This window comes from Chelonia mydas, chromosome 4, assembly GCF_015237465.2.
Source record: "Chelonia mydas isolate rCheMyd1 chromosome 4, rCheMyd1.pri.v2, whole genome shotgun sequence".
Taxonomy (NCBI): domain Eukaryota; kingdom Metazoa; phylum Chordata; order Testudines; family Cheloniidae; genus Chelonia; species Chelonia mydas.
In genome coordinates this window covers 112,260,852-112,286,204 of record NC_057852.1, presented here as the reverse complement: position 1 = coordinate 112,286,204, position 25,353 = coordinate 112,260,852, and the positions used below count along the sequence as shown (strand labels likewise).

General features: G+C 40.9%; 1 protein-coding gene across 9 annotated transcripts in view; it reads left to right on the top strand.

Annotated features, from left to right (window-relative positions):
* CPEB2 (cytoplasmic polyadenylation element binding protein 2) overlaps positions 1-25,353 on the top strand; it is an 87,874-nt gene that overhangs the window by 51,274 nt on the left and 11,247 nt on the right. For 5 of the 9 annotated variants that reach the window (XM_037898044.2, XM_037898043.2, XM_037898041.2 and 2 more), the window contains 5 exons: positions 35-205; positions 2,595-2,684; positions 13,482-13,600; positions 13,903-14,017; positions 15,809-15,990. In XM_037898044.2, coding sequence (XP_037753972.1) covers positions 35-205; positions 2,595-2,684; positions 13,482-13,600; positions 13,903-14,017; positions 15,809-15,990 — 677 coding nt within the window. Of the gene's footprint in view, positions 1-34; positions 206-2,594; positions 2,685-13,481; positions 13,601-13,902; positions 14,018-15,808; positions 15,991-18,562; positions 18,611-25,353 lie in introns of all 9 variants that reach the window. The other 4 variants (XM_043544642.1, XM_037898039.2, XM_037898040.2 and 1 more) reach the window with 1 other exon arrangement.

Sequence of the window (25,353 nt, the reverse complement as noted above, 5' to 3'; positions counted from 1 at the left end):
TATTCTTTTAATATTCATTCTTCTTGTGTTTTAGGTCGTTCTTCCCTCTTCCCAATAGATGATGGTTTGCTGGACGATGGCCACAGTGATCAAGTTGGTGTCTTGAATTCACCTGCGTGCTATTCAGCTCATCAGAATGGAGAACGGATAGAACGTTTCTCTCGGAAAGTATTTGTTGGTGGCCTTCCACCAGATATTGATGAAGGTGAGCTGGCTGAAACTGAATAGAATTTGGTCTGGGGCGGGAAGAAAGGCCGCTTATTCTCTTTAAAGTTAGATGAATGAATTGAAGTGACACACAGGACCAAATAGATCCTGGTGTAAGTAGGCACAATTCTAATTGACTTCAGTGGGAATTGCACTTCTTATGCTGAATTAGGTCCTGAATGTGACCTGCCTTCAAATGATATTTCTTTATGAAAATTATATACATTGTTTTCAGAGAATAAAAGCAATAATGCTAAGGTATAAATCTTATGTACATGTTGAAGGCAGAGAACTTTTTTCTTGAGTCAACTTGTCATAGCTGCTCAGTGTTTCTATTGTTGTATCTTCACCTGAATTAATCAGAATGATAGTTCAGCATAGAACATTACTCATAAGTGGCCTGTCAAGTTACTATCAGAATGAACTGTTGTACCTCAGACTCATGATATTGGTGGCTACCTTGTAATTTTTTTTACTTTGACTTCTTTAACTTCAATTCTTCCTCTCTGGCCCACCTCCCTACATGGCATACTATTAAAGTGTGTCTTTCCTGATATCATGAAGTGTAGTTTGAGTAGGTGCCATCCAGAAGTTTTGGTGTTGATATGGTTGTTTCCGCTCATGCTTTTGGTCCTGTAGGTTGTGTAGTTCATGTTCCACACCAGGGGTTGGGTTTCTTGTTAGAGGGTAGGCTGTTCATTTGAATGATATATTCCAAATTAGGCAGGTCTCTTCTGCCCATCTCTAGTGGCTTTCCGCTAGGTAAATAAGGTAAATTAGGTAAATAACATATTCTTATAGTGAATGGGAAAGAACTCTGGTTTACAGGAGTCCATTTTTTTCAATTAAAAAAGGCTGTCAAGTCCAAAGTTTAAGAGCTATGGCTAAATGTATAATAGTATATACATTTGTTCACACTCATTGTTCTACTAGAATACATCTAAATATTAATAATTGTACTTTACACTTTTATATAATACTTTTGAACCAAGCATCTTAAAAGATAGGAGTTATCCACTTGTATCTGTAGGGAAACTGAGGCACAGAAAAGCAAAGTGACTTTTCCAGTGCAGATAGCAAGTGATTTGACAGAACATGTTCTAATATGTTGAATATAAAATGAATTGTTTTCTGTTGTATTTGGAACAGCTTCACTAATGTACCTTAGTCCTGATCTGTGGTATTCCTACTATTCTAGTACTGAGACTCTCCTGAGCAGATATGCACAATTTAGCTCTTATTGACTTTGTTTTGTAATGTAGACAAATGTCTATTGACTAGGTTAAAATTAAATCATAGATTGGATCACAAACAAAATGAGTTGAAGGTGTCTGAGATGATAATTTGCTGAGGGAGGGGGAAATTTCTTCTGCATTGCCCCCTGTAATACTTTTGGACCATCCACCAGTACTGGTACAAAATTATTCATAAACCTTAACAGATTAAAACAATCTTTCACGCTTTCTCTTACTCACACTCTCTCACACACAAATAAACAATTAACTAAAGCAAGATTCAGAACTTCTGTTGAGGTTATTCATTTGTCAAGCTTTGTGTACAATCCTAAATAAGGCCACACCGAAAGATCCTTTTCCTCTTCTTCCTGTTGATATGCTAACAAGGAGATTCAGAAACTGTAGGCCAAACAATCCCATTATGTGCCTATTAAAGACTGTCACCCTTATTTTTTTTACTGCCCTCTTGTGTAAGCCCTTCAAGGGCAATGGCAGATGGGAAGGCGTTACTGGGGTAGGAAGCCATACCAAAGTTCTGCAGTGTGTTGTAGAATGGCCTGCAGCACCTAACTCCTTGCCAATATATTGATGGGGGGGGGGGGGGAAAGACAGGTCTGTCCACTGTTATGGAGGGACCACTTCTAAGTATGAAAAGGCAGTTTAGTCTCCATGCTCCAAGTCTGCACTTAGCCTCTGCTGAGTCTGCTAATAAAAGTGCCAGTAGTTGTGGTGGTTTTTATGTGGACACCTACCCACTAGGATCTGGACTACAGGTCACTGAACACTAAACACCTTGGATCATGACCTCGAGTCAGAGAAAATTAAAATTACTGATCCCCTGTAGCCATCCATATTGCTCTAAAATATTCCTTTTATTAAATGATGCAAAGAAATTTGATTAAACTAAAATTAGGTCTAAACATGATTTGAGGCATGCTTTGTATATAATGTTTCCAATTTTAGGGACTTATCTTTATATTTTTATGTCATGTTTATTTTATATATTATGTTTTGCAAAAAACTGTCAATTTATATGGAAGAAAGGAATAAAGCATCAGCTCTTCATTTGTTTGACAGTTCAAGAGAGCAGTGAAAAACACTGTCACCTGTTTTAATTGCAACTACTGTACCTGGTTTGTTTGGTTTTTTTAGATGAAATTACTGCTAGCTTCAGACGATTCGGGCCTCTGGTAGTAGACTGGCCTCACAAAGCAGAAAGCAAGTCCTACTTTCCACCTAAAGGTAATACAATGAGAAATTTTTCTCTTTTTGTTTTTTTTTTGTTCTGATTGTGTAAATCTTCTTAATCTTGGACACCTATTTAACCTCTTCATGCCTTTTTCTCTTCTGAAGGGTTTACTTTTGCAGCCTTTTAGGCTGTTTCTACACTGCTCTACAGGTTGGATTATGGAGGTGTAAATAGCAGTGCACACCGAAGTGCTGTGCTGTATCTCCCGTTGGTGGACACTACAGGCACAAACTGTAAGGTTCCTTGCATTAATGTAGTCCTGTTTGAAGAGAACTATGTTAACATGAAGTAGGAATCTTTTAGTTTGTGCCCGCAGCATCCACATTGGGGACTTACAGCACAGCACTTTCATACAGACTGCTGTTCACACACTCCTAGTCTGAACTGCAGGGCAATGTAGACAACCCCTTAGATGCTTAACAGTTAATGCTGCTGTATAAGTAGGGGTGCAGACACAGCTCCTTTTCATACCAAAACTAGAAACTGAGGGTGTTGCCTCACTGCTGGTTCCTGTTCTTTATCAGTTCAATGCAGGACTTCTGAAGTAACTTTCATATCTGGCTCTTCCAAATAGCAGCTCAGTGCACTGCAGCCATGTTGCAGGGCATGGCCTGTAGGGTTTAACTTTGCATGTAACAAATTTGTTATCCCTGGTCTACACTTACCTTTCTTAAGTTGATCTAGGTACAGCAGATGGGGGGCGGAGTGAAAAATTCATACCATTGAGCACTGTAGCTATCCCAGCCTAATCCCTGGTATAGACACAGCTAGGTCAACAGAAGAATGCTTCTGTCAAGCTAGCTACCACTCTTCAGGGAGGTGGATTAACTACAGTGACAGAAAAAACTGCTTCCATCACTGTGGGAAGTACTACACAGTGGTGCTATAGCGCCTGTAGTGTAGATATGGCCTTAGTGTGTTTTCTTAGTTTCTCAACTTGAAATTTTCAAGTGGGTATATGTTTAAAATTAATGCCTGTGTGTGCATTTTGTATTTTATTGGCAAACTAGAGTCAAACCTTTCAAAATTAAGAGAGAGAAAACTTCATGGCAAACCAGACAATGCACAGTCAAAAGACTGCTTTAGTGCAAGTCAGAGCATTGTAAATCTGAAGGGCCGAGGAAAAAATACTTAACTCTCACTTCTAAATCTATTCAGATTTTAGAACAGAGATTTTAAGTATATTTATAGGCTGATAACAGGTATTTCAAAGTGCATGCTTTTACTATCTGTATGTGATCCCATTGAATAAGCTAAACACAGACAGGCTTCTTTCAGCTCTGTTACAAGCATCCTACTCAAGCAATGCCGCCTCATTTGTTTTAGAGCTAATACAATGATATTTGTATTCATTATCACTACCAAATATCCAAATTGTGGTTTGGATGATACTCAGTAACATGGCCAAGATTATGGGTGTAATGTTACGAATTTATATGAGGGTTGATTTAGGGTACAATATATAGAGTCTACATTTTGCAGCATGGCTCTTTGAGTTCATCAGCACCCACACAGTGAATTCTACAGCTAACTGGACATTTTGCATTAGCTTGAAGTGGTGGATGGGGAATCCAGAATATAAGGTTTTGTGTGTCTGTCTGTCTGTAGATGCACACAATATAAAAATCTGATCCAACTAGGAAAACCATGCAAAGATTCCAGCTTGCACAGAATGCCGTTACCCATCTCCTTCATGTGAGAGGCGTTGGTTAGCACATCACTCTCTTGTACTCTGATTCCTACACTGGCTCCCAGCCTGCCTCTGCTGGCAGAAAGAAATAAAGGAAGGAATTTATCCCAAGAAGAACCTCCTCCACCAAGGAAGGGAGAAGAGCAGAAACCTCCTGAAATCCACTAGGAATCTGGACTTTACTTGGGAAGCACTCAAATACTGTAGGGATTTTTTTTCCCCCATATAATATCCAGGGTAAACAGATCTTGGCCTCGGGTTTTTTTTCTGTCTTGGTATACAAAGCCACTATCATATCAGGTACCAGCTACATTGAAAACTGTATCTCCATTCACAACCCACCAAGTCAGCTGTGGCTCTTTGGGGCAATGCCCATGAGAAGGCATATAAGAGCTGGAGATGTAAAGCATTCTCAACTGAAGGGAATTAACTCTAGAATGAGCCTCCAGAGGAGGTTGGCCTAACTCGGAGTCTAAACACCTTTAAGTCATATATGTGTTCAGTGAAGTTTTTTCACCATAACTGGAATATTTGCAACTACTACACACGCACAAAAATCACAACCCCAGCCAGGGCTTCCTATATTCAGAGAAGATAGAAGAGGAGAAAATTGCATGAAGTCCATTAGGACCTCAGTATATTTACCTAATTAACTTGGGAATCACTTGGATACGATCATACTGGGTACTCAAACTCTAGATAGGGAAATGGTACATATTATATTATTCATTTGATATTCAATAACACTTGTCTGACTGTTTTTCCACCTATTAAGGTTTCTGTGTAACTTTCTGTTTACTGCAGTACTCAGTATTGTGTTGCCACAGAATTCAGGGAACCTTACGGCAGAATTTAGTATTGATGTGCCTTCTGGGTTCTGGAAGCAATTTGCAACATGTTAATACTCCAGCACACTTAAAATGTAGTCTTGTCTTGTCGATGTAGACAGGACCAAACCACATTACCAATCATTCTACAGCCCTGTAAGGTTCAGTGCTGTACACAGTTTGGTAAAATAGTTCAGTCCTGACTAGAAATGCATGTTTTAATTATGTTTGGGCACTATTGTTATAACTGGTTCCTTCAACATGGCAGATTTTATAGAATAGATAGGCCCTTTGGCTGCTGAGTGGTGTAATTTCAGTAGAGATATTTCTTAAGTACGATAAGTGTACTTATTCACCCCTGTCAGTTTTCTCACCCACGGGTGCTTGCTAAGTTATCTAAACCATTAAATATAAGCTAAATACTATATCGGAGAACCACAGAATTACAAACACTTCAGGAATGGAGGTTGTTCGTAACTCTGAAGTGTTCATAACTTTGCTAGCAAGGGATGTGAAGGGTAACAAGAAGGGTTTTTCTACAGGTATTAGCAACAAGAAGAAGGTCAGGGAAAGTGTGGGACCCTTACTGAATGGGAGAGGCAACCTAGTGACAGATGATGTAGAAAAAGCTGAAGTACTCAATGTGTTTTTTGCCTCGGTCTTCACAGACAAAGTCAGCTCCCAGACTGCCGCACTGGGCAGCACAGTATGGGGAGGAGGTGAGCAGTCCTCAGTGGTGAAAACAGGTTAAGGACTATTTAGAAAAGCTGGACATGCACAAGTCCATGGGGCCGGATGCAATGCATCCGAGGGAGTTGGCTGATGTGATTGCAGAGCCATTGGCCAATACCTCTGAAAACTTGTGGCGAATGGGGGAGGTCCTGGACGATTGGAACAAGGTAAATATAGTGCCCATCTTTTTAAAAAAAAAAAAAAAAGGGAAGAAGGAGAATCCAGGGAACTACAGACCAGTCAGCCTCACCTCAGTCCCTGGGGAGAGGAAGGTGATCGGGAACAGTCAACACGGATTCACCAAGGGCAAGTCATGTCTGATCAACCAGATTGCCTCCTTTGAGATAACTGGCTCTGTGGATGTGGGGAAAGCAGTGGACATGATGTACCTTGACTTTAACTTGCTGGCAAGAATACTGTGGGAGACCGTATCAAAAGCTTTGCTACAGTAGTATGGATTTGGATTAATGGACTACGAGGTGGATAGAAAGCTGGCTAGATCATCGGGCTCAACAGGTAGTGATCAAAGACCCGATGTCTAGTTGGCAGCCGATATCAAGCGGACTGTCCCAGGGGTCAGTCCTGGGGCCAGTTTTGTTCAACATCTTCATTAATGATCTGGATGATGTGATGGATTGCATCATCAGCAAGTTCGTGGATGACACTAAACTGCGGGGAGAGGTAGATATTCTGGAGGGTAGGGATAGGGTTCAGAATGACCTAGACAAATTGGAGGGTTGGGCCAAAACAAATCTGAGGTTCAACAAGGACAAGTGCAGAGTCCTGCACTTAGGACGGAAGAATCCCATGCACTACTACAGCTGCAGACCGAATGGCTAAGTGGCAGTTCTGCAGAAAAGGACCTGGGGATTACAGTGGACAAGAAGCTGGATACGAGTCAATAGTGTGCCCTTGTTGCCAAGAAGGCTTACGGCATATTGGGCTGCATTAGTAGGAGCGTTGTCAGGAGATCGAGGGAAGAGATTATTCCTCTCTATTTGGTGCTGGTGAGGACACATCTGGAGTATTGTGCCCAGTTTTGGGCCCCCCTGCACTACAGAAAGGATGTGGACAAATAGGAGAGAGTCCAGCGGAGGGCAACGAAAATGATTAGGGGGCTGAGGCACATGACTTATGAGGAGGGGCTGAGGGAACTGGGCTTATTTAGTCTGCAGAAGAGAGGAGTGAGGGGGGGATTTGATAGCAGCCTTCAACTACCTGAAGGGGAGTTCCAAAGAGGATGGAGCTAGGCTGTTCTCAGTTGTGGCAGATGACAGAATAGGGAGCAATGGTCTTAAGTTGCAGTTGGGGAGGTCTAGGTTGGATATTAGGAAAAACTATTTCACTAGGAGGGTGGTGAAACACTGAAATGGGTAACTAAAGAGGTGGTGGAGGTTTTTAAGGCCCGGCTTGACAAAGCCCTGGCTGGGATGATTTAGTTGGGGTTGGTCCTGCTTTGAGGACTAGATGACCTCCTGAGGTCTCTTCCAACCCTAATCTTCTATGAGTCTATGAACAAAACGTCATGGTGGTTGTTTCAAAAGTTTACAACTGAACATTGATTTAATACTGCTTTGAAACTTCACCATGCAAAAGAAAAATGCTGCTTTTAACCATCTTAATTGTAATGAAACAAGGACAGAAACAGTTCCCTTACCTTGTCAAATCTTTTTTTAACTTCCCCTGTATTTTTTTAGTAGTTTGTTTGTTTAACACAGTAATGTACTTGGTGGGGTTTTTGGTTTTTTTTTTTTGGTTTTTGGCTGGGTTTTTGGAGGGGGTGTTGGGTCTCTGCTGCTGCCTGATTGTATATTTCCAGTTCCAAATGAGGTGTGTGCTTAAGAATGGCCATACTGGGTCAGACCAAAGGTCCATCCAGCCCAGTATCCTGTCTACCGACAGTGGCCAGTGCCAGGTGCCCCAGAGGGTGTGAACCTAACAGGTAATGATCTAATGATCTCTCTCCTGCCATCCATCTCCACCCTCTGACAAACAGAGGCTAGGGACACCATTCCTTACCCATTCTGGCTAATAGCCGTTAATGGACTTAACCTCCATGAATTTTAAACCCTGTTATAGTCCTAGCCTTCACAACCTCCTCAGGCAAGGAGTTCCACAGGTTGACTGTGCGCTGAGTGAAGAAGAACTTCCTTTTATTTGTTTTAAACCTGCTACCCATTAATTTCATTGACCAATAAGATCGTAACTCTAGTGTTTGTAATGCTGAGGTTCTACTGTCTGATCTAGTGGTGGTTTTAGCTGGGGTCCGTGGTTGCAGTTGCACTCACAGAAATCATGGTGGAGGGGTGGTTGGGCAAATTTGAGGGAATGGCATTGTGACCTAGTGAATGGGGTTACACTACCACTTAGATTTGTCCCAGCTGCCCCTTTATCACGACAGAGGGGCAGCCAGGCCAAACCTGAGTGGCACTGCAGTCCCTTGTGCCAGGCCACAATGCCACTCACTCAAATTTGGCCCAGGCACCCGTCCATGATGGTGGAGGGGCAGCTGGGCCAAACCTGAGTGGTATTGTGACCGCACGCTCTAAGTCACAATGCCCAGAGCAGGGAGCTGGGCCCAGCCCCACAGGACAGGAGGGTTGCTGCACTGCAAGTGTGGGATGGGCTTGCTGTCTAGCCCCACACCCTAAGGCCTTCCCTTCACACCGGGCCAGGATTAGGGTTGCAGTGTGATGGGGCAGAGGGTACCTGCAGCTGGTTTCTATGGTTTTATTTGCCTATAAATTATTACTAGGTAAATGATGAATGTTGCTGTTAAAGCTTTATCTGACCCAAGCTTTATAAACAACATAGTTCTTCAAAGGGAAATATTATCTGTGGATCCACCCTTCAGAGTTTAGGGGAATCCTTGGAGCAACTTCAGTTTGGTTAGCTTTACTTGGAGACAAAATTGTAGTCCTAGCATTCATTAGCTTTCTGTCTGTGTCAACTCTAAATTTCAAATAACCTTTGATAGGATTAATTTAATTACGTATTATTGTTTATTCACTCTTATTAGAGAGTGGTGATGGATATTTTAAGCTGTTTGAACCTGGGCCGATTAAGTTAGTAGTCTCTGTGGTGGTGAAGTCCAGCTTGTCAGCATTGGAGTCCTATTTAATTTTCCAAGCTACGTTTCCTTCTTTCCTTCCAAGCTCTCTGTTTAAAGAAAGCCTTATGGGAGGCCAAGTTCTGTAGCAAAGATTTCCTTGCTTGAAGAGAGTACACAAAAGCCCTCATCCTTTCAAAGTGCTGAGTGCCTGCTGAGAGATGCTGAGCACCCTTTACTCCCAGTTACATCAATAAGAGATGATGTCAGTCAGCATTTAATAGTAGGCATTCAGCACCTCAGATGATTAGGCCCAAATCTCAGCACGTCTTGGAGTAACTAGGCTTCTTTGAAGTAGAGAGATGTCTCCTATTAAAATAAGGGTTCAAAGTCCATAAGTGATCTATTAACTGCTGTATAGTGGGAATTTGCTTTCCTGCTATCCTATATTTATTCACCAAGAGCTCCTATTGTGCTTTAGTTGGCAGATATCCTTATTTATGAAACAGTACCCAAGTTCAAGTCACACAGGCTGACATGAAGATTCTGGTTCCATTGTCATTCAAATGAAGTTCAAAAATACCTTGCACAATCCATGTCAATCCATATGAGGCATCTCAATATAGGCAGGGTTGTGTGTCACTGAGTGTTCTATCTTGTTTACAGTTTGATGCCAAACAGGGAAAAAAATCAAGTGTGTTGTATAGGAGAGAGTATATCAAACCCTCTTTAAACTATCATCACCATTCATCTCAGTGGTGTATGGCAACCTAGTTACCAAAAATCTTCACTGCTCAAAAGGAATCCATTAAACAGAGGAATATAAAATGTTCTTTGTTTCCGGTTGGAGGGAACAAAAGCCCCAAATGCATCTAGACTTTTGTTACATTTGTAACTCTTATCTAATACCTATATTATTATATCAGCTTGAATTTCTTGAATACAAACAGGAATATTTTGGGGGGTTAGGTCAAAAGTTGTGCAAGTATTTATAGCCAACCTAAGGTCAGGAAGAAAAGATTAAATTTGTATGGAAAGAACTACAGGGCCTATTTAAAGGAACCAACACTTCAAATCTTCTTTATCTCCCAAATATCCAGTTATTCCGAACTTAAATTTTTGATAGGCTAAATTTACCTCTTAACGTAAGAACATAAGAAAGGCCATACTGGATCAGACCAAAGGTCCATCTAGCCCAGTATTCTGTCTTTTGACAGTGGCCAGTGCTGGGTGCCCCAGAGGGAATAAACAGAACAGGTAATCATCAAGTAATCCATCCTCTGTTGTCCATTTCCAGCTTCTGGCAAACAAAGGCCAGGGACACCATTCCTGCCCATCTTGACTAATAGCCATCGATGGATCTATCCTCCATTTAACTAGTTTATCTAGTTCTTTTTGGAGTCCTGTTATAGTCTTAAACCAGGGTCCTGGTGACAAGAAATGTGCCAGGATGGGAAATATGCCTCTTCTGATTTGGGAGAGAAGGTTAGATCATAGGAAGCCACCACAGACCCAAAAATAGGAAAGCAAGCACGACACCAATATGGCAGCATTAGAAGCTCATGAATGTCCTGAAATTAAAAAAATAAAAATAAAAAAATAAATCCAACTGAAAGTGGAAACATGGACAAATTGCTAAGGATGAGTACAAAAGAATAATGAAAGCATATTGAGACAAAATGAAAAAGGCTAGGGCACAAAATGAGTAATACCTACAAGGGACAAATAAGAAGAGGCTCTATAAATACATTAGGAGAAAGATGAAGTATAAGTCCTCTACTTAACAGGGAAGGAGAGCTAATAATAGATTACATCAAGAAGGCTGAAGTGTATAATGCCTATTTTGCTTCAGACTTCACTGACAAGGTTCACTGCGACCAGAACCAGATATATTAACAAAAAGAGGGAAGGGACACAAGCCAGAAGAGGGAAAGAACAGTGTAAAGAATAGTTAGGTAAGTTAAATGTATTCAATTGAGCAGGACCTGATGAAATTCACCCTAGGGCACTTAAGAAATTAGCTGAAGCAATTGTGAAACCGTTAACAATTATCTTTGAGAACTCATGGAGGCTGGGTGATGTCACAGAGGCCTGGAAAAGCGTAAACGTCTTTAAAGGGGGGACAAAGAGGACTCAGGGAATTATAGACCAGTGAGCCTAATTTTGATATCTGCAAAGATAATGGAACAAATTTATTAAACAATCAGTTTATTATCACTTGCAGAATAATAGAGTGATAAGTAATAGCCAATATGGATTTGTCAAGAACCAGATCATGCCAGACCAACCTAATTTCTTTCTTTGACATGGTTACTGTGGTAGTGTATGGCAAATTGGAGGATTGGTCTGTAATCAACAAGATGAAATTCAGTAAAGACCAGTGCAAAGTACTATATTTATGAAGGAATAATCAAATGTAGAACTACAAAATAGGGAATAACTGGCTAGGGAGTAGTAGCGCAGAAAAGAATCTGGGGGTTATAATGGATCACAAATGGAATATGAGCCAACAATGTGATGCAGTTTGCAAAAAAGCAAATATCGTTCAGGAGTGTCACATGTAAGACACAGGCGATAATTGTCCTGTTCTACTTGGCACTGGTGAGGCCTCAGTTGGAATACTGTATCCAGTTTTCCGTGCCACACTGTAAGAAAAATGGGGACAAAATTGGATAGTCCAGGGAAGAGCTACAAAAATGATAAGACTTGACATATGAGGAAAGGTTAAAAAAAATTGAATATGTTTAATCTTGAAAAAAGAAGACTGAGTGGGACACCAGAAAATAGTCTTCAAATATGCTAAGGGGTGTTATAAAGAGGAAGGTGATCAGTTGTTCTTCATATACACTGAAGGTAGGAAAAGAAATAATTGGCTTAATCGGCAACAAGGGAGATTTAGGTTAGATATTCAGAAAGACACATTCTAACTATAAGTTATTCTGTAATAGGCTTCCAAGGAAGGTTTTGGAATCCCGGTCACTGGAGGTTTTTAAGAATAGGATAAACAAACACCTGATAAGGATGGTCTAGAGATATACATGGTCCTGTCTCAGTGCAGGAAGGTGGGGGAAGGACTAGATAACCATTTGAGGACCCTTCCAGCCCTACATTTCTATGATTCTGTCAGAGGGTAGTGCAGATCTGTCATAGGTGCAGTTGCTGACAGCATATTTTATCCATCAGCAGCAGTGCTTGAACTCTCCTTCTCTGTTGTAGGATGAAGTATTACAGAAAAGTAGCACCTACAAAGAAGATTTTACATTCACCTGAGTCCCCTCAATCAGCCCTGAGCACCCAGTTCTCCCCCAAATATTCAGACTTGTGTGTGTGTGTGTGTGTGTGTGCGTGCGCGCGCGTTCGTGTCCCTAAAGCACCAAGCTTCTCACCCACCCAGGCAAGCAGGATTATGTGCACCTGTTCCCCAAGCAGGCAAGCAAAGAAGTTTGTGTGAACCTAGCCTGTCATACAATCCAGTTTCTATGTGCTCAGGCGAACAGTCAACCGTTTGTGTGCACAGCGCATAAATTGTCAATTTAGTACATGATTACTAATAATTATCTTAAATCCTGTCACTTTTATAAAAAGAAAATCTTTTCAGGTTGCACCTGATTTACACAGGATCCACTTCTCTATCAAGTTTTGTGTAAAAAGAAAAAATGTTTTTAAAGAGTATCGCTCAACAAGGAACTGAGAAGGAAATATTTCAGCCAGAGCCCATTTTCAAAGAAATCCTGTTTAAAAATTTACAGAGTGAAAGTAACTAAAACTGCATAGAAAATGTATGGCATAAAAACGAACTAAAATTTTCACACTGAATTGTTAATGCATTTCACAGAAAAACACTCTACTTTAGAGAAAAACTAGACATTTTTGTGTTTCTAAATATATTTTAGAACAAAACCCTAACTGTGGAGTTGCTCTAGTTTAAAAAAAAAAAAAAAAAAAAAAAAAAAGTAGTTATTAAACCAGAACCATTAAAATGCTTTTCTAGTGGCTCCCCCCCATCCCCCGCCATAGCATTAATTATGCATTTAAATTCCTATTTGTATAGTGTTTGGGAGGCTTGGTAGGTCATTTATGCAACAGAGTACTTTGCTCTGATCTCTTGAATTGAGATTAGCCTTTTTGTGCCAAATCAGATTTTCATCATATAATGTCTACTGCTAGCAGTGAAATGTGTTTTTGGGTCTTAAGTAAAATGTTGTCTTAAACTTCGTAGTGTGTGATTGATAGTCTTTTAGAAGAACACTAAGGATTGAGCTATTGATGAAGAATTTTGTTACAAAGAGATTTCAGGTTGGTATTAAAGTAATTGGCCATGGAGGTTATTTACATAGATGAAGATGCTGTCTGACTTATAAACAGAAAATTAGTTCAACATTGAACCTTGCTTTGCAAATAAATACGTTCACATGGAGAAGAAACTTCTTGTGAAGAACGTAGGAGAAAAGATTGCACACTTTCAGCTAATTTTTTGTTGTTGTTGCTTCAGGATATGCGTTCCTCCTTTTCCAAGAGGAGAGCTCTGTTCAGGCACTGATTGATGCCTGCATTGAAGAAGATGGAAAGCTCTATCTATGTGTTTCCAGTCCTACTATCAAGGACAAGCCAGTAAGTAAACAGTAGATGTCCTCCAGGCTATAGCTGCAATCTGTCTAAAGCTGCTCCTGAGATGATGATGATGGTGAAAATAATGAAAAGCAAACTACCGTTGTCAGAGTTCAACATCTGGGACAACTGAATGACTTAAAAAACCGCAGTATATTGAATTAATAGGATTAAAACAGAGCAACTAGACATGTTCAGTTAATGAGACTGTGACTAGCTGACAGTTTATATAGACTGATGAACATGCTAAGACCGTAATGTGATGAGACTTAAAGTAGCATGCAATTTTCTTTTTTATTAAATAGGTTCAGATTCGTCCCTGGAACTTAAGTGATAGTGACTTTGTGATGGATGGTTCACAGCCGCTTGATCCTCGAAAAACAATTTTCGTTGGAGGTGTCCCTAGGCCATTAAGAGCTGGTAAGTATAAAACTGGTATTGTAATGTGGCAATTTTTAAAGGTATACTATTGTCTGTAATAAATTGAAAGCTACATATTGTGTAAGATTGATACACAAGAATATTTGGATGGTAGACTGTGAAATATCTCCCTGTATTTACACACACTCTCCTGTAAATTCTCCAGGTGGGCTTTGGCCACAAAGCACTACTCATCATTTATATCTACTTAAAATCAGAACTCATCAAGAACTTCATGGTTGTATCCAAGTTAAAGCTATAGGAAATTCCTTGATATTACTTGGCACTTGGCAAAGTTTTAATATAAAATGTATCACTCAAAGGTTGGTTTTGTTTATATATATATAAAAAAAAGTGTAGGTTGGAGGGTCCATGCCCCCATTACTGCACTCGAACTTGCTCAGAATTTTAGTACTGCTGTTCCAGTCTTACTAGTAGTCTATTAGAGCATCCCATGGCATCCATCCAGTCAACAGTTTGTATGAAATGGATTCATAGTGCAATGTGCTAGAAATCCCAGCACCTACTAGAGGGACTGCAGGAGTGCCACTTATGATACCAGAACTTGTAATGTAGCATAACTCCATCACAGAAAGAACAGTAGTCAGAAGGAAGATACATGACCTCCACTAATCCATCAGGAAACTGAGAGCCAAAAAAGTGACAATCTAAGATCTGGGTGTAAAAAATCTTCTTCAGTTTTTAATTCTTGGGCCTAGAATTTCCTGGCCTCATGGAATTTTTTCATTTGCAAAAAACAATTATCTTTAGCCATAATATAAACACTGTGCTTGTTGTCACTGCAGCAAAAATATAGTATGGCCTTTTTCTTCTTCCAAACAGTGCTGTGATTCTTTTTCATCACTTCAGTCGAAATGCTTCCAGTTACTTGGTCAAAGTTCATTGTTTGAGTAAACTAAACAAACACTCTACTGCTTGTCATATTAATATCATCTGCTGAAACTGAGCTGCTGTCGCATTAATGTGATGACTATCTTGTCTTCACTAAAGTAGTAAGACTTTTAGCTCACTTTACTGTATTTGCCAACAGACGTGTTTATTTAAAATAAACACTATTATTTAACAATACCATCAGCTGACAGCTTCATACCCTATTTCCACGTGCATCAACTATGTCCTGAAAGTAAAATTTCAATACATACAGATTAAATTACCTGCAGTAACTGAACTGGACATTTAACTGCTGTGAATGGTTTGCCAAAATATCTGATTTGTACATTTGAAATTAATTCTTATGAAATTCTGTTCCCACTCACAAAGTCCAGATAAGCAGGCTTTGTATGGGGGTTTGAAGAATAGAAGCCCCTACACCAAATGGAGGCAGGATGTGGAGCATTTATACAGCCAAATAATAGTGGCCTGCTACAACATGTACACAAGGATTTTGTAGGAATTCTACCCAGTTCACAGTCCATGCATTCATTAGCCCCTGAGTCTGCCCAAAAATCCTCTTTCATATCCCATGAAGGAAATCCTCTTGGAGTTCAGCCCCAGGGCACACCGGGCTGCAGTGACTCATGGTTCTACTGAGTTTTGACTTTATAAAGTCACTTGAGAGGGATGTGGCCACTCCTGTGAAAATTGATATTTTAAGTATTCTTATGAAATATTCCATATACACTTCCTAGATTATTGGTTTGTATTTTACAGTACATATGACATAATAAATGACTAATTTTTCTTTTCTATTATTTTTCAAATAAAAATACATTTAACAGCATTTACATTGCTTATTTTAAAATACTGTTGTATTCTTTTGTTCCTCCATAGTGGAATTGGCTATGATAATGGACCGTCTCTATGGTGGAGTTTGTTATGCAGGAATTGATACTGACCCTGAGCTCAAATACCCCAAAGGTGCTGGGCGTGTTGCATTTTCCAATCAGCAGAGTTATATTGCTGCCATTAGTGCTCGGTTTGTTCAACTTCAGCATGGCGATATCGATAAACGAGTAAGTTGTACAGAATTAGTTGTTTAAAACATTTATTATGTGTCTCTGCAAATGAGTGGCAAGGTATAAAACACACCTCTCAGAATTCACTGAAGTTGCATTTGGTTTGGCTTTGATACTAACTTCTTAGTTACACTTTTTTTTAATAGTCATGTAACTGCTGAAGTTCTAGAAATTAAAACCTTAATGGGCAATATATATTCAGCAAAGCAGCAGTTTGTTCTTGTGACTTACTCTATACCATATATTCTTCTTCTAGAGACATAGCTCTTTTTTTGACATCAAGGTCAAAGGACTTGAAAAATACACTTAGTTTTTCTTCCTTTTATTCAAAGTAAACTAGCACGGTGATTGGAATCTTCTACCATTCTGACACTTTTTTACACTGAGACGCCTTAGGTTTGATTTTCAGAGCAGCTTAGTGTCTGCAGTTTCCATTGGTTGTAGGTGCTCAAAACTTGTGAAAATCTGGCCCAATGGACCTCAAGCTGGACACCCAAAATCAGATATTGCCAACTCTTAACATTGTAGAGACAGCTTTTTAAATGTGCACCGGTGAAGTGCTGTCTTCCTGAGTTTGCAGATGGACAATTCCTGTGTATCCAGGGCAGCTCATAGCTTCCCAAAGCAAAAATCAAAATGATACTGATAAGATTGGTCAGTTTCACTACTGCTATTTAGAAGCATGTGGGCAGCAAGGAAACTGACATAAATGATGTCAGTTTAAGTACAATATGTTGCTGCTTTGGAAAACTATTGGTAGTGGCAGTTGTTGGAGCTTTATTACGGAGAGGGTGTTCCCAAAAAGGAATCTGGTAAAGAGGAGGAAGGTTAGAGTAGTGGAGATTCCCTCTCCGTTATAGCAAGCCAAAGACTAAGAGAAAAATAGTACCTCTCATTAGAACCTCCTGGCTGTTGTGGGGAGAGAGAATGCCTTATTCCTTTAATCCAGGGGTTCTCAAACTGGGGGTCGGGACCGCTCAGGGGGTTGCGAGGTTATTACATGGGGGGTCACAAGCTGTCAGCCTCCACCCCAAACCTCACTTTGCATCCAGCATTTATAATGGTGGTAAATATATTCAAGTATTTTTGATTTATAAGGTTGCACTCAGAGGCTTGCTATGTGAAAGGGGTCACCAATACAAAAGTTTGAGAACCACTGCTTTAAGCAAACAGAGAAGACTGAGGAATAGCTTCACATTTTTCATACATCTATTAACTAGAGGATGAAGTAGAAGTTGAAGCCCTCAGGTAGGGTCCTGTGACTGAATCCTCCTTCCCAGCAATTCTGTGTGTGGGGCAAGAGAGTGGACTGGACTTTTCATGAAGGCATTAATTTTATTGGTGAGACCTCCCCTTCTCATCCTCCGTATCCGTCTCTGGCTAATAGGTTTTTAGTCCTTTGGCTAATAGATATTTATGTGGGAAGAAGGATAACCTTGTGGTTTAGGTTGTGGGCTGAGACTCTAAAGTCCAGGGTTCAGTTCCTGCTCTGCCACAGATATCCTTTGTGATCTTGGACAAGTCACTTAATCTGTGTCTGCCTCAGTTCCTATCCCCAAAATGGGAATAATAGCACTTCACTACCCCACAAGGGTGTTGTGAGGATAAATACATGAATAATTATGAGGAACTTTGATATTATGGTGATGCTGGCCATAAATGGGTAGACAGTAAATTTGTCATGCCATGGTGATAAATAATAGTCATTTAATTTTTCTAAAGGAACATTGAAGGCATACTGTCAGATTATGAATCCTGTTTAAATATTCTTTAGCTGTGTTACTGGGAAACTGAAACAGGAATTTCTGAATGGCTCTACTGGATCAGACCAATGGTCCATCTAGTCCAGTATCTTGTCTTCTGTAATGGCCAGTGCTAAATGCTTCAGAGGAAGATGCGAGAATCCCACATGAGGCAGATCTGATATAATATGCCCCATGAAGTTCTCTTCCTAATCCCCAACAGGGATGGCTCTAAACACTGAAGAGAGAGTGTGTGTGTGTGTATGTGTTCCAAAACACTTTGCTTGCATTAACTGATATAACTTTGGATATTCTTGTTATCCGTATAAATGTCCATGCCCTCTAAGTTCTCCGCTTCCGTGACATACTGTGGTAGTCTAATTCCACAGTTGAATTACACCGTGAGTGGAAAAAGTATTTCTTTTTGCCAATCTTGAATTTACTGCTTTTCAGTTTCATTGAATGTCACCCGGTTCTTGTGTTGTGAGCCAGGGAGAACCAAAGCACCAGTCTATCTTCCCTGTGCCATTCTTTCTTTCATGTACTTTTATTTTGGGTCCTTTTTTATTCCTTGCCTTTCTAAGGTAAACAATCCCAAACTTTTCAATATCTCTTTATATGAATTTTTCCATGCCCCTGACATTTTAATTTCCCTTCTCTGAATCCTCTCTAATTCTGCTATACACTTTTTGAGGTGGATATTCCACTCAGTATTCCAAATGAGGAGTACAGCATTGATTTATAAAATGGTACTATAATATTTTCTGTATTATTCTTCATCCTGTTCCTTATGCATCCTAACACCTTGTTTGCTTTTGTGACTGCAGCTGTGTCATGCACAGAAGTCTTCATTGATCTGTCACAATGATGCCCAGGTACCTTTACTGAGTTAATAAAGTAATTTACAACCCTGTAAGGTGGATGCATAATTCAAATTTTTCCTTCCACTATGTGTTTGCTTTGCATTTATTTACCTGGAACTTTGTCTGCCACTGTGTTACCCATTCACCTAGTTTGGTTAGGTCCCTCTGAAGTTCCTCACATTATTCTTTGGATTTGACTAACTTAAATAACTTTCTCATCTGCAAATTTTGCCACTTCTCTGCTTAGCCACATCATTAATAAATATTAAAGAATGTTTCTAGTATGGAACCCTAAGGCACCCTCTGTTAGCCTTTTGCCATGATGATAATTGACCATTTATTTCTATTCTTTGTTCCTTATTTTTTAGCCAGTTTTCAGTCCAAGACAATATGCTCCCTTATATTTCCATGGCTACTTAGCTTCTTTAGTAGCCTTTTGTGAGGGACCGTTTTGGTAGTCTAAATAAATGTCAGCAGTTTCTCCTTTATCTATTACTATATTGATCCATTCAAAGAATTCTAATAGATTAGTGAGACATTATTTCTCTTTCCAGAAACCATGCTGGTTAGACTATATCATATCATATGATCTTCTAGGTGTTCTATTATTCTGGTTTTAATTGTAATTTCAATGAATTTACAAGATACAGAAGTAAGGCGTACTGGTCTGTACCTGGATCACCCCTGGAACCTTTTTTATGTATTGGTACAATTTTTGCTACCCTTCAGTCCTTAAGCCTACTTTTAATGAGAAGAATGCATGTTTTTTGCTTCCAGCTCAGCCACTTCATCCTTGAGCTTCTTCAGTACTCTTGGATGTATACCATCCTGACATAGTGACTTACTGCTTTTTAGATTATCCGCTTGTTTCGACGACACTTCTTCTGATTTCTCAATGTCTGATAGTACCTTATCTTTTATTTCCAGAAAAAAAGGAGTTCTGGTGTAGTTAACTTCCTAACATCATCTGAGGTGAAAACTGATGCAGAGAAATTATTTAGCTAGTCAGCAATGTTCTTATCTTCTTCTAATTGCCTCCTTTGTCCCTTGGCGATACAGAAGATCCACTGATTTGTGTGCCGGCTTTATGCTTCTGATATACTTGAAAAATATCTTGGGATTTTTTTATATTTCAGCTATTTCCTCTTCAAAATCTGTTAGTCCTCCTAAATTCCATTTTACATATTACTTACTGCAATTTAGTCTCTGAATAATTGGAACCTTGAATTTACCTATTAAACGCTTATGTTTGGTTTTTTTGCATTTTAGTCTTCTGGATCAATGAGAATAGATTAGTAAATTTCAATTTTGTTTCCTAGTCAGTTTCACTTTCAGATTGTTGTTGTGAAACCTTTCAGAAGTGGTGTGCGAGTCTTCATGTATTCACTTTACTTTAGGATTCGCATGCCAGTAATACATTTTAACGTTTTTTAGAAGGTCTCTCTCTATAAGTCTATATATTATATAACTAAACTATTCTCATATGTAAAGTAAACAAGGTTTTCAAAATGTTCAAGAAGCTTCATTTAAAATGCTGATCTTACGCTGAGCGGGGCCTGCGGCCGGGACCCCGGCTGGCAAAGGGCTGGCAGCCAGAACCCCAGACTGGCAGCGGGCTGAGCGGGGCTGGCGGCTGGGACCCCAGACTGGCAGTGGGCTGAGCGGCTCAGCCCGCTGCTGGTCTGGAGTTCCATTTGCCGGGGTTCCGGCTGCCGGCCCCGCTTAGCCCACAGCCAGTCTGGGATCCCGGCCCTGCCCACATAGAGTGGGTACCTACCTTCTCCCTGGTTCTATCCCATTCTCTTTCTCTCTCTCTCTCTCTCTCTCTCTCTCTCTCTCTCTGCACTGAGCATGGGGGTTGGGGTGTAGGGTCTGGCCAGGAGCTAGAATGAGGGAGGGGGCTCAGGGTTGGGGCAGGAGGTTTAGGTGTGGAGTGCTTACCTGGGCAGCTCCCATTTGGTGCAAGTGGGAATGTAGGGGGGGATGCAGGAGCTCCTGTTTGGTGCTCACATTGGGGGTGGGAATGTGGGGGGTGCAAGAGTCAGTCACATGCTGGGGGCATGTGAGGAGGGTTCAGGAGTCTGGGCATGGGGTTTGGGGGGGCTGGGTATGTGTGGGTGGGTGCTGGAGTCAGGGCTGGGGTCATGGGGGGTGCAGGGGTCAGGACAGGAGGCTGGGGTATGGGGATGCAAGGGTAAGGGCAGAGGGCTGGGAGTGTGTGAGGGGGGTGCAGGAGTCAGGGCAGAGGGCTGGGAGCGTGGGCTAGGGTCGTGGGGCTGCTCCCAGTGCCCTGCCCAGAGTGGCTCACGGCAAGGGGCTGGAGGGGATATGCCCTGATTCCATTCCCACAGCCCCATCCCCACCTCTTTTCCGCCTCCTCCCCAGAGCAGCGAGCATGCTGTGGCTCCACTTCTCCCCCTCCCTCGCAAGTGCCATCAGCTGATTGGTGGCACAGAGGGAGAGGAGGAAGGGCAAGAACCCAGCATGCTGGGGGAAGATGCGGGGGAGTGGGGGAAGCTTGCCTGCCCTGCAGCAGCAGCCGGCAGAACCAAGCTTCTTCACCCTGCCCCCTGCAGGGCAGGGGGGCGGAGAAGAGTGGGCCGGGGCGGGCAGGATTTTTAATGGTGCACTGCTGCCTGCCGGGGTCCTGGCCGCCAGCCCCGCTCAGCCCACTACCAGCCTGGGTTTGGCAGTGGGCTGAGCGGGGCAGGCGGCTGGGACCCGGCAGGCAGCAGCGTGCCATTAAAAATCAGCTTGCGGGCCATCTTTGGCACACGTGCCATAGGTTACCAACCCCTGTGTTATAGTATTGGGGTGTAAACACTGCAGAAGAATGTTTAAATTCTAACATGATGCTAACATTTTTCTTCTTCTCTATTAGAACATATTTATTGTTAATATTAGATTTTGGGAAATCTAAAATATGGACCTAATCTTTCAGACATGTCTTTAAAATGAAACAAATTTTAAGCAAGATAGCTGCTTTGATTATGCGACTTGAATTTGATAAATCTGGTATCAGACCCATAGAGCTATTGTAAAATAATTTATATTGAAATGCTATATTTGTACAGAAAATCATGAAGCTAGTGATGGCCACGTTGATCAGTAGTCTAAGATAGCTTCTCATTTTTTCTAAAGGAAAACAATATTCTAGAACGATCAAATTATATACATAGTGTGACAGGGTCAGGCCAGATGGCTACAGGAGAGTGGTTTTTTTTCCTGTATGATTGATTTTAAGTCATTAACTCTACATATATTAACAGAAGACAAATGTTCATCTGATTCACATCCTTATCCCAACATTTTTATACCCGATACAAAATTTTCCATAAAAGGTGTTGAACAGCCTACAACAGATCAGATGGTAGACCACTGCAAATATGCCAAAAGTGAATAGATATGATTTAAGAGTGTCCATTTTTTAGTCACATTCAAGTGGTTCAAATGATCCGCAACATATCTATGTTCAGGAAATTTAGATATCAACTGGCGTTTAAAGGCCTCTCATTTGGCAAGTCTCGGCTCTGCATTGTGTTTATATTCCTGGTCTGGTGTCATGATGGTCGACTCAGCCAATATAGAAGGCAGATATGTTAGTCCCAGATTAAGCAGGTCCATTTTCCCTGGGTAAAGGTAACAGGGGCAGTTCCAGAATAAGAAGGAACTTGCTGGAACAAATTCAGGCTGGCAGGCTAATTAGGACACCTGGAGCCAATTAAGAAGCTGCTAGAATCAATTAGGGCAGGCTGGCTAATCAGGACACCTGAGTTTAAAAAGGACCTCACTTCAGTTTGTGGTGTTGGTGCGAGGAGCTGGGAGCAAGAGGCACTAGGAGGTGAGAGTGATAAGGCGTACTGCTGGAGGACTGAGGAGTACAAGCATTATCAGACACCAGGAGGAAGATCCTGTGGTGAGGATAAAGAAGGTGTTGGGAGGAGGCCATGGGGAAGTAGCCCAAGGAGTTGTAGTTGTCGCGCAGCTGTTCCAGGAGGCACTCTAGACAGCTGCATTCCACAGGGCCCTGGGCTGGAACCCGGAGTAGAGGGCAGGCCCGGGTTACCCCCAAACCTCCCAACTCCTGATCCGACACAGGAGGAGTTGACCTGGACTGTGGGTTCCACCAGAAGGGAAGGTCTCTGGTCTGTTCCTCTACCCACATGGTGGATCAGCAGAGACTGCAGGGATTGTTCTCCTTCCTTTTTCCCATGCTGGCCAGTGATGAGGTTAGCTGAGTGAATGGCAGGTTTGAGCCACTAGCAAAAGTGGCCAAACTGAGGGCTGCCGTGAATTGCTGAGGCAAGCAAATTCGCCAATAAGCGCAGGACCCACCAAGGCAGAGGAGGAACTTTGTCACAATAGCTAAATTATGTAATCTGACCTTATTATTTTATCCTGCTGATTCTACTGTTCATTACACTCAATTATTCCTTCATTTCAAATTAGTTACATTCCCATGTGTTTGTACATTCCCCTGCATAATGGGATCCCAGTTAGTTTGTTTTGTTTGTTTGGGGCTTTTATATTGTGCTTTCGCCCAAATACTGATATATAGAAAAGAGTACTACTTCTAAATACATAAAGGGGATTAAATCTCATACTTTCGACAGATGCTTGTGTATACAATTTTCTGAAGGTAATAAAATGTAGTATAAAAACTGGATAATACTGGATCACAGTTTCTGAAAGCTTTGAAACACTTATGTTTTACGTAAGTAGTACACTGACACTGAGGTTAAGTAAGTTTTTGGACCAGGGTGTATTTGAGAGATATCAAAAGGCAAAGAACTTAATGTCTTTGTTTTAAATTCAGTGTCCTGTATGAAGAGTGTCAGATGCATAAAACATTGCCTATTTGTTTGCCACGTTAACACCTGGTTAATTATGGCTGTTGGACTGTTAATTTCTGGCATTACATTTCACATAAGAAATCCCTATTTCTAACTGTAAGGTTCTTGTAGCTGTTAAATGTTTCAAATATATAAATTCTCCATGCTGTGGCTTTGATTAGTTTTTTCACTGTAACTATGGTAAATGAAAGTGTAATGAAGCTGTTAAACTAATTCACTAAACTAGGAAGCAGAAATCTCCTGAGGTTTTCATTTTTTTAAATGAAAGATAAATTAGGCCACTAGAAATTAGTTGTCCAGAACAGATCATCGTATGTCCTCAGTGTCTTTTATTGTTCATTGGGTATGTATCTGAATGCAACTTGAATGCAATTTTAATTAAAGGGAGGTTTTCTGTCTTTCTCCTCCTTATATCTTTCTCTTCCGCCTGTTTGTTACCAGATGATTTAGCTTAGGAACGTCACTTGCAGGAGCATAGGGGTAGCAATACAGGATCAGACCAGTGGGCCATCTAGTCTGGTGTCCTGTCTCTGCCACCAAGAGAAGGTCCTGAGGAGGGTGTGGGCACAATTATGGAATAAATGGCTGTCATAAATATAAAGGGAAGGGTAAACCCCTTCAAAAATCCCTCCTGGCCAGAGGAAATCTCCTCTCACCTGTAAAGGGTTAAGAAGCTAAAGGTAACCTCGCTGGCACCTGACCAAAATGACCAATGAGGAGACAAGATACTTTCAAAAGCTGGGAGGAGGGAGAGAAACAAAGGGTCTGTGTGTCTGTCTATATTCTGTCTTTGCCGGGGATAGACCAGGAATGGAGTCTTAGAACTTTTAGTAAGTAATCTAGCTAGGTACGTGTTAGATTATGATTTCTTTAAATGGCTGAGAAAAGAACTGTGCTGAATAGAATAACTATTTCTGTCTGTGTATCTTTTTTGTAACTTAAGGTTTTGCCTAGAGGGGTTCTCTATGTTTTGAATCTAATTACCCTGTAAGGTATCTACCATCCTGATTTTACAGGGGGGATTTCTTTATCTCTATTTATTTCTATTTTTATTAAAAGTCTTCTTGTAAGAAAACTGAATGCTTTTTTCATTGTTCTCAGATCCAAGGGTTTGGGTCTGTGGTCACCTATGCAAATTGGTGAGACTTTTTATCCAACATTTCCCAGGAAAGGGGGGGTGCAAGTGTTGGGAGGATTGTTCATTGTTCTTAAGATCCAAGGGTCTGGGTCTGTAGTCACCTAGGCAAATTGGTGAGGCTTTTTACCAAACCTTGTCCAGGAAGTGGGGTGCAAGGTTTTGGGAAGTATTTTGGGGGGAAAGACGTGTCCAAACAACTCTTCCCCAGTAACCAGTATTAGTTTGGTGGTGGTAGCGGCCAATCCAAGGACAAAGGGTGGAATATTTTGTACCTTGGGGAAGTTTTGACCTAAGCTGGTAAAGATAAGCTTAGGAGGTTTTTCATGCAGGTCCCCACATCTGTACCCTAGAGTTCAGAGTGGGGGAGGAACCCTGACAATGGCACATAAAGGAAATATTACCTAACCCCTGTCAATTTAGAGGTTGACTTCTGCATTGAAACATGAGGGGTTTTATATCCCTTTTGACTTCAAACAAAAGGTCTGCTTTATTGCTTTTCATTTTCATTGATTTGTTACTTTGTTCTTTTGTTATGAGAGAAGGTAAATCCAAGCATCCAAGATACCTTCTGTGTTTTGTATACTGCTGTCATAATCCCTCTCGTTTTTTGTCTCATCCTTACACTAAACATTGAGGGAAACAAGGTTGTGTGGATGTAATCCAGAGGCACAATTTGGGCCTCTCTTCTGCTATTGCTTCTGAATAGGCAAACCCTTATATCTATGCTGAGTTCTATTAAAAGTAATGGCTCTGTGCACACCCAT